The sequence below is a fragment of the Blastocystis sp. subtype 4 genome, assembly GCF_000743755.1.
Source record: "Blastocystis sp. subtype 4 strain WR1 chromosome Unknown seqid_0360, whole genome shotgun sequence".
Classification (NCBI taxonomy): domain Eukaryota; class Bigyra; order Opalinata; family Blastocystidae; genus Blastocystis; species Blastocystis sp. subtype 4.
Genome location: NW_014569187.1, coordinates 1 through 8,945, shown reverse-complemented (window position 1 = coordinate 8,945; position 8,945 = coordinate 1). Strand labels below are relative to the sequence as shown.

The window sequence follows — 8,945 nt, the reverse complement described above, 5'->3', positions numbered from 1 at the left end:
ATATGTGCTCGAGGTGAAGGACCTATCTTCCTTGAGGTAGAGTTTGTGAGAATGAACTGAGACGTAGTTGAAGACGTATCGTTATCATGGTCATTCAATGTCGCGTCAGACTCGAGATAGTGTGAACTACATTGGACATGTTCTTGTCCAGAATGGAATCATGGATGAGAAACAATGGAAGGTGGATTTGAGAGAGAGTTATGATGGATAGGACTTCCAGAATGACATAAAGAAGCAAGTGAAGGGATGGGTGACTGATTGTCTGAAAGAGTCACCTCCTGCTGAGTCTGAATTGTTGACAGATATTCTTTATGGAGAGACACCAGATTTCATTCGTGGTATTGAGTATGTGAACAGTAAGACGACGAAACCTCTTCTCTATTAGTCCTGTTTGTAGGAGCAACAACTCATCACCCTGGTATTCTCAACAAACACTCAAAAGGGAAAAATGTTACAAATTCACAAGATGTATGTGAGGAAATAGTTAAGAAGGTCTACCAACGAAATGATTCCAATTGGCATATCATGATCATCCACAATCACTAACAACCGTAGCTGTGTTGATGCAAATGTCTCAAACACATACTGTAGATTATCATCCTGCTTACAACACAACACATGTGGCACTTTTTGATTCTACAAATCATGCCCTCTAACAACCTCAACCAGTTCTGGGATTGCTGATAGTGGCTTCTCAAACAGATTTATATCCATAATATCCAATTTGAAAATGTCACTTCTTTGGAATATTGTGGTCATTCGTCCTTCTTCGTTTGTTACCAGGATTGATGAGATATTCTTGCTTTCTAACATAAATAGTGCTACCAATTAGATTGACATACATCATTTGCCTTGAGCAATCGACGTGGATGAAGGACACGATATCACATCCTTATAAAGACCCAGATTCAACTCTCGAAGTGTCTTTCTGTAGATGGGGGCAGATTTATCAAAAGATGTTACTAGATGATAGAGAATTGTACTGTATGTCAGAATCCCCAGTGCTTGATCATTCTAACTCACAAAAGAAGAGAATATATACATCAATCACAGGCAATCGTCGAATGCGATATTGTGACATTATCCGTAATATCTCCATCAAACTTGTATCAGGCTGACAATCTAAGAGTCTTTGCTTTGACTCATTCTTTAGTTGGAATTCTGTAAATAAGACAATCCAATCGATGCTACCTCGATATGTGTTGATATTGATTAAAAGAATATCATCGACACTAGCGGGATTGTGACGATGCATATTGATTTGCATAAGAACTGCTTTGATGAGATCACTACTATTAAATATCCCAATATAGCAGTTTCTCTCATGATTCCAAATAATAGCCTCAGCCACTTCTAACAATTATCTTGACAACCGAAGTATACCCTGACTACGCAAGCATTCGAATGCCAAACATATTGGCATGTTTGCATTAAAGACAGAAACTTTTCCACTAGCTGGAAGAGCGTCATATGCTGTATGTGTTGTTAGAAAGTGAACAACGGTTTGAATAATTCCCGATTGTTCTCCAGGCTCTTCAAGATGAATAGATAGTTCAGGTGAAGGAGAAGGTTCCTTCCTTCTTTCTGTTGACTCGTTATCCTATTGAGAATGCATCCATTCTCTAAACTACCTCTTCCTGTGATATGCTCACCGAATGAAGCGATCTGGCAGAACTCATCGACTGACTTCGTACTTCACAAGATTCGGACCTTGGTTGCATCTCTAAGTGATTCGCAATTACTATGTTGTCGATACACTTCTTGATGCGTAATAAATAGTTTCAAAAACCCCATTTCTACTTTTCCACTTTTGAGGAATACGTTCTCTCCTATCTATCTATCTCTAGATGGAGTCAATTCGTTGTTTGGTATACAAGAAAGTGGATAATAATATCATGAACATGAAAAATACTCCTGTTTTGAGTTATTCCAGAAAAAGTACCAACTATTCGAAATATTGAAAATGACCATTACCAAGTATTTTATGGACTTATTATCATCAACCCAGATCATATTAAAACAAAATGGATATTATGAAGTTTGTTATATGATTTTGTGTTCATGGATAGTCATTTGATAAAGATTCCCTATCGCTGATCACTCATATGCTAAGTGATATTCAGAAATTGAAACTTGAGTTATGTAATGGGAGTGGGGTTTGTTGGATTATATCATAAATAACAGCAAAATCCCCAGGATCAGCTAAAGAGTTCGATGATTTACAAAAAGAGAAGAAGTCGTTAGAGGAAGAGAATCAGAAGGTAGGATACAGAGTTTGGTTATTTATCTTAGTTAAGGAAGGATATAATCGCGCTCCAAACAGAATACCGACTAACATCTCAACAAGAGAAACGAACTGATACTCCTGTTGAACAATATTCAAGGAGTTATGAATAGATTCCCATGGATGATTACGTGGAAACCGTTCATACCCTCACAATGGAGAATGAAACTATCGAAGTTTGTGAATTCTATTATATTCATTGTAGAAAGAGAAAGAATCACTTCGATCACGTTTGACGCTTCTTGAACAGAATCACACAGATTTGACAACCCGCTATCAGTCGTTGCAAAGGGACTACGCTTCTCTTCGGTCTCAGTCTATGACATTATTAGCAGAAAGAGCCTCCATTCAAGATGGTCAAGTAGATCTTTCATAATTGATTAATCTTAGCTTCAAATCAAAGAAATCCAGCAACTCTATCGATCTGTACAGAAACAACTTGCAACTTCTGAGAATGAATGTCGTGAATTGAAGGAGCGTGAGAATAGTCTTTCAACCAAACTTTCAGAATCTCAACAACAGTGTCGACTGTTGGAGGAGAGTAGTCGTTATGAGAAGCTAGAAGTGAGTCGTTTATCAGAGGAAGTGAGCCGTATGACGGAGTTGCTGAAGCTGGAAAAGCAGACATCGCAGTCATTAGAGTTATCACTCAAACGAGAGAGGAATCTATCAGTACAGTTTCAGTCTCGTGTCACTTCTTTACAACGAACAGTGGATGATTTGCAGCAACGACTTCGAGTAGGCAAGAAAGGAAGAATTGATGTGTAGACTGAGAGCAGTGAGAAGGAAGCCTTACAAAAACAGTTAGAAGAGAGTGAGAAACTGGAACAATCAACATATCGAGAGTTAGAAGAGAAACGGAAGGCTTATGACACGCTTCTTGTAGAACAGTTGAATGACCGAACTATCCGAGAACGATTACAAGCTGAAGTAGGAATGAGAAGGAGAGTTGAGAGTAGACTGAGACGCAGAAACAGGAAGTGATGCGTCTACGTAACATTCAAGAGGACTTAGATCGTCATTTGCGAAGTCTTCAGAATGAACAAGCTCAGTATATCCGTGAAACAGGGAAGTTACGTGGTGAGGTGGAGGAGAAAACACGATTATTACATGAAATGAACTCAATGCTATCAACAGAACGAACACGATCAATGCTGGAACTGTCCGCCTTGCGAGAACGCCTTCGGAAAGGAAAGAAGGGTGTATCAAATGCTTCAGAAGCCATGTTCAGTACTGCTGGGACTCCTATGCCTACAGAACCTATGGTACCGAATACTTCGAATGAATCAAAAAATGTTCCTCCTGTGAATGTTTCTAAGGACTTGACTACACCTGATGTTCCCGATAACCTCCACACTCTCAATACTTCCAGGTCTAAATCTCATGGTACTCCAGACAATACTCCCTCTCCAAAGGAGACACCGAAATCTACACCGCATCATTCAGGCTCATTTCCATCTATCAATGCGACTCCAATTCAGCGTGTTTCATCTCCGTTATCTGATACAAAGTCTCATGGCAGTAATAGGAAAGATTCAAGTCTCGATACAAGTAGCAGTGTCTTCATTGATGCGATGAACAGGGTGAATGAGACTATGAACATTCTGCAACAACATGACAATTAATTTTCTCTTTTCGACTTGTTGATTTGATGAACAAACAAAGTAAAGAAACAATTATATAGTAGGCTCAAAATCAGGTTTCTGAGCCATAAACTTGTCTCGCTCACGAACAGGTTCTCCATCAAAGTAAGAACGCAGTTGATCTTCATGAGGGAACTGATTCACAATTTCGTCCAACTCCATAGCTCCACGGTACACAAGAATCTCAGCAACTCTTGGATCTCGAACGTCTGCATTCGCATAGAACTTGTCACGAATAAATTTCTTTGCTTCAGGCAATGAAATGTTCATTTGATATGTTGACAAGATTTTCGGTAACTGTTTCACAGCAGCCTTATACAAAAGAACAGCTTTCTGGGAAGCCGCCTTGGATGTCAAAGCAGGCCCCAAATTCATCAAATATGCATAAGCAGACATTGTGGAGAGAGAAATATGAATCTCGGCAGAATCAAGCAATCCCCGTGAACAAACGTCTTTGTCCACTATCCTATATGAGAAGTTGATAAAAGCCTGCAAGAATGTTCAATACACGGTCTAAAGTCCATTGAAACATTTAACTCTCGATCCTTCTTTCTTTCCATCTCTATTCCCAATTAGTAATAATTCCATACAACTCGAATTCGACAAATAATAACATTGGAAAGGTTTCGGGAACAACACGAAACTCACTTTCAGTTATAGATTATCCAAATGGTATGTAATTTCGCTACTGATAGGATTTATAGTTTGGTTTGGACATTTTTCAACAGTTTTTTCCAACTGATGAGTAGAAACCTGTTCCGGATGTGAAATGTAGGTTATATTCATCAAATCTCCGAGTATATCCTATTGCAACAAGGAATCCGGAACTAGAATACGGAGACAAAAGTGAGTTGATAGATTCGTCATTCTAATAAATAGTTCTACTTCCTGAAGATGCTATTATGCGCATCAGTAAATAATAGTGAAAAGTGAATGATCTTTAGATGGAACACGAGCGAAGTTTCCTTTAATGTTTAAAATCATTCATGAAATGAACTCTACATATTGTAGTGTAAAAGAATTTTCTGCCGAACGGGGGATGTGTTATGTGCCTCGATGGGTATGAATAATTGTACATTAAGATTGAAGATTATGAAGAAGCTTGGTGCAATGCCAGGGGATCTAATTACGATCCGAAACATCAATCTGCGAAAAGCATCCTTTGTAAAGCTACGATTTCGTGATCCATCGTTTAACAATCTGAGTAATCCTCGAGCAATGTAGTTGTAGAACAGTGTTGTAATCCTAGTCTTGAAAACAAACTAAAGTCGTTTTCTGTAATGGCACGGAAGGATCGAATTCATATTGAACATCTTGGCAAAGAATACATTATTGACATTGTGGATTGCAAGCCGGATGTGGTTGTGGATATTGTGGAATGTGATGTTGAAGTAGATATCGAATATAAGGACTTGTAAGAAAGGCGGTTGGATGACAAGATAGGGAAAAGACCAAGCCAGTCATTCCAACATCTGCAATGGAGGGATCTGTATCCATAAAAAACAATGTAGAGACTCCTACGGAGCAACCTTCAAAGTCGTCGATCAAAACGAAGTTTGCAGGATCCAAGAATTATTTTGAGGGTAAGGGACATTCATTGCGCTCTACGACATCTCCTTCGTCAGTAAATTCAACAAATTCTGCGTTCAGGCGTCTTTCTCCACCAACAGGGGAAGTTAATGTCTCCAAACCAATTGAAACTAGATTTACGGAATCAGATAGAAATGAGCACTTTAAGGGAATGGGGCATCGTCTTTGTTAGAATCCAGTAAGCTTTCCTTTGATTGGTTAAGAATAAAAACGGATCTATTCTTTGTTACAATCACTAAGTATTCTAGTTATTGAAATGGCTCTTTCCAGAGTTGCTACATCTGTTATTCCAACAGCTTCATACCAACTAGCGAGAGCATCTCCAGTTCTCCTTGGAAACGTTCATAGTACCTTCCGGTACACGAATTCCTCAATTCCTACTGTTCAAAAGCGTACATTCATTGTAGGAACCATCATCAACTGTTCTTTGGGTATATTATGATCTGTGGAGTAACTCGTAGATCTCTTAGTTTTTACAACAGGCTTTGCTGGAATTAGACGCGTTTCTGGATTCGAGTAACGAAATGAGGTTGTTTTGATGAATAGCATGCGCCAATATGTTGACCGATTAAGTGATCCTCGATGGAGATCCTATTTGTATCGTTAGATTGATTATTCTTGATAACAGACTAGGATACTTGGATTTTGGTGAGGTGTGCGCCGATAAAATCGTTAACTTCTTCCAAAGAAACGTTTCTGAAAAGGATAAGGCAGAGTATCATGAGTATATGAGAGAACAAGAAAATCGACGGAACCTGAACCATCAGTGTGATCACGATTATTATCGTGATTCTCACAATCGAAGGTATTCTGTTGTTTGTTATTCATTCCCTTGCTTACGAATACATGAAGAGAGACTACTGGTTGATTCTACTGGCTTGCTTTGTTGGTGGAATCATGATTCTCTGGAACTCAATTGACGATGAGGATGAAGACGAGAAATCGGATCATCGATCGTCTTCAGATTCTGTTCCTCCGTTTATTCCAACCCATGAGTGGCAAGAAGTGAAGGAAGGTCAATCTATCCCTCCTGTATTCTAGACTATGTGGAAATTACAGTTAGGGTCTATCCATTCGATTTGATTTTGAAACAGGAAAGAATTATGCCAAGTTGCTTGATGAAGATCCGAAGAAAGAGTCATCAAGTACGTACATTTAGTTACGATATACTACTTCAGATTCGAATGTGTTTGATGAAAACAGGATATTCAGACTTTGGCTTATCCGACTCCTCCTTCTTCTCCTCTCCCTCTTCAGCAGGCTGTTGCTGGTTCATACGCATCTTAGTAGTGGCGAACTACGAATAACTACAAACAACAATATTCACTTGGACAACCATCATCACTCCCATCAAAATCAGATTACCGTACTTCTGGAAGAAGGTAAGTTGAGGAGCAACGATAATTCGCTCTGCAGTATATACGGTCATCGATTCTGATCCCTTTGCCAGTACCTTCACAATGAAGCGGTTATGACTAACTGTGGAAATCTCATAGGATGCTTCGGCATTGTGAGGATCTACTCCGAACGAGATCTACACATAATACTATATGCAAAACAAATACATAAACATCCTTAGAAGCAATAGGCTGGAAACTAATAGTCATCATCTGAGCATCCTCCGAAGAATGCTTCATAACACAACTAGTATTCGACTGAAGTTCACACACGAGAGAAGATTTCTCCACAATCATGTTTGTTGCTATATCGACATAGTTAATAGCCAGCACGTTATCCTCGGTTTTGGTTATGTTGTACATGTACTTCTCAGAATTCTCTACAATCTCTCCGCCATTTGAAGGAACAACACTGCTAGAAATGGCCCAGGAACCAACAAAATAGGAATCCACAGTAAAAGGAGCATTCTTAGCAGGAAGACTCAGAGCAAGGGACAGAATCGTCAAAAAGAGAAAAGAAGCAGCCATTTGAGAAAAAGAATGACCTTGTACATCTCGTTTCCATCTTCGATTTGTGGAATATTCGATAGAGTCATGTATATCTATACTGTTTAGGTGACAATAGAGGATGAAATGGTGAGTGTAACCTCTGAGTGGATTCTGTAGGTAGATGTTTGCAAATTCTCTATTTTGAATATAATGTAGCTGTGATATCGCGTTCTGGACACTAAGAAGACATGAGAACAAATACCAATCAATTCAAGCAAATTCGTTCATCCAATTGTATATCGGTTATATCACAGATCTATATCTACTTGAAAATGAATGATCACGTTATTTCGTTCAGTACAATTAGTGCATTTGGAGAAAAGGATGTTTCTTTCCGCATAGTTGAATGACTAGTAGCTCATCCTATCCGTGTTCAATAATAAAGAGATATTCATTACATCTAAAGGAATCATCGTATTCATTAGATATGGTATTGAGATCAAGAGAGAAACAATTCCTGTGACTGACATTGTGCTTGTTGTTCAGAACATTCTCTCAAAGAACCTATTTTCAATATACTTCAAATCGTTGACTTGTGGATAATGATTCATCCTAGTTCCCGCACTCCCATTCATCTAACTACTCTTAATGCTACGAAGTGTATCCAGCTATGTACTGTTTTAAACAGTCGGATATCCAAGCTTTGATAACTACTAGATACGATTCAACAACAACCAACTTCGCTCCACAGAACATTCTTCAAAATGTATGTTATGAATGGAAAAATTCCTCATAGAGAATTCGAATCCACAGCCGAAAAGAAAGGAAAACACCACTGGGCCAATCGCTTTCTTCGCCTTTATGGAGAACGCTTATTCATCTTCCGACAACCCGTAGACACATCGGGAAGGAGAGAAGGTAAGGTGGAATTCCCTATCAACATCCTTGAACTATCTTGCATGCTCGTTGAAAGAGAATCACCTCAAATAATCCGGATTGTTACACATCGGAACGTAGGATCTTCTTGTAACCTACCTTGCAGTACGAATTCCGATTCCACAGTATAGCACAAACGGACCAATGGTACGAAGTACTGACAATCCAGAAACAAGAAGAACCTACGCCTGATACTGAAACCTCTCCAGAATATTCTCTGGAACGTTCAAATCCTTCTTGCTGTGTTTCTGTTGAATATCTTCAGCAAAAGCTAAAGGAACGACAAGAACGAATGCAATCAGCAGAGACATGCTCGATTCCCGTCATCCCTCCGCCTCCACTTAAACGAGATCATAAGAAAGGTGTTTCTAGAGTCGAATTGAAAAACTATTGATACTATCCCCATGTTTGCGAAAAGAATGGGGCAAGTTTCATTTGTTTGTTCAAATATCGACAACTATCCCTTCTATAATGGGTTTCAGTATGTATTGTTGCTTTAAAGACAAACAAATGGCCATTGCACTTTTCAGAATGACTCACATCTTGTAGATGACGGATCTCGAGGAAGAGGCGGGTTTGGAGGAAGTCGAGGTGGACGTGGAGGTG

The 8,945-nt window shown here is 39.0% G+C and overlaps 7 protein-coding genes across 7 annotated transcripts; 4 read left to right on the top strand and 3 right to left on the bottom strand.

The window, feature by feature from the left end:
* Positions 1-97: 97 nt before the first annotated feature.
* Positions 98-385, top strand: JH06_4921 (pyruvate dehydrogenase E1 component alpha; the record flags this gene model as incomplete). Its single annotated transcript, XM_014669981.1, has 2 exons — positions 98-181; positions 212-385. 2 exons carry the CDS (start codon positions 98-100, stop codon positions 383-385), a joined length of 258 nt encoding a protein of 85 aa, XP_014525467.1.
* Positions 386-843: 458 nt separating this feature from the next.
* Positions 844-1,255, bottom strand: JH06_4920 (5 AMP activated protein kinase subunit gamma; the record flags this gene model as incomplete). The annotated part of the gene is made up of 2 exons (XM_014669980.1): positions 844-1,014; positions 1,043-1,255. The coding sequence occupies 2 exons, from the start codon at positions 1,253-1,255 to the stop codon at positions 844-846; spliced, it is 384 nt and encodes a 127-aa protein (XP_014525466.1).
* Positions 1,256-2,603: 1,348 nt separating this feature from the next.
* JH06_4919 (hypothetical protein) lies at positions 2,604-3,909 on the top strand (the record flags this gene model as incomplete). The annotated part of the gene is made up of 4 exons (XM_014669979.1): positions 2,604-2,645; positions 2,675-3,022; positions 3,053-3,214; positions 3,244-3,909. 4 exons carry the CDS (start codon positions 2,604-2,606, stop codon positions 3,907-3,909), a joined length of 1,218 nt encoding a protein of 405 aa, XP_014525465.1.
* Positions 3,910-3,960: 51 nt separating this feature from the next.
* JH06_4918 (NADH dehydrogenase) lies at positions 3,961-4,323 on the bottom strand (the record flags this gene model as incomplete). The annotated part of the gene is made up of 2 exons (XM_014669978.1): positions 3,961-4,224; positions 4,255-4,323. 2 exons carry the CDS (start codon positions 4,321-4,323, stop codon positions 3,961-3,963), a joined length of 333 nt encoding a protein of 110 aa, XP_014525464.1.
* A 345-nt stretch (positions 4,324-4,668) lies between these two features.
* On the top strand, positions 4,669-5,345 carry JH06_4917 (ubiquitin fusion degradation protein; the record flags this gene model as incomplete). The annotated part of the gene is given in 6 exon segments (XM_014669977.1): positions 4,669-4,691; positions 4,703-4,773; positions 4,807-4,839; positions 4,872-4,987; positions 5,017-5,147; positions 5,177-5,345. The coding sequence occupies 6 exon segments, from the start codon at positions 4,669-4,671 to the stop codon at positions 5,343-5,345; spliced, it is 543 nt and encodes a 180-aa protein (XP_014525463.1).
* A 1,069-nt stretch (positions 5,346-6,414) lies between these two features.
* Positions 6,415-6,676, top strand: JH06_4916 (nucleotide exchange factor SIL1-like protein; the record flags this gene model as incomplete). The annotated part of the gene is made up of 2 exons (XM_014669976.1): positions 6,415-6,549; positions 6,581-6,676. 2 exons carry the CDS (start codon positions 6,415-6,417, stop codon positions 6,674-6,676), a joined length of 231 nt encoding a protein of 76 aa, XP_014525462.1.
* A 15-nt stretch (positions 6,677-6,691) lies between these two features.
* JH06_4915 (hypothetical protein) lies at positions 6,692-7,442 on the bottom strand (the record flags this gene model as incomplete). Its single annotated transcript, XM_014669975.1, is given in 4 exon segments — positions 6,692-6,814; positions 6,833-6,970; positions 6,998-7,051; positions 7,083-7,442. The coding sequence occupies 4 exon segments, from the start codon at positions 7,440-7,442 to the stop codon at positions 6,692-6,694; spliced, it is 675 nt and encodes a 224-aa protein (XP_014525461.1).
* Between the last annotated feature and the right edge of the window lie 1,503 nt (positions 7,443-8,945).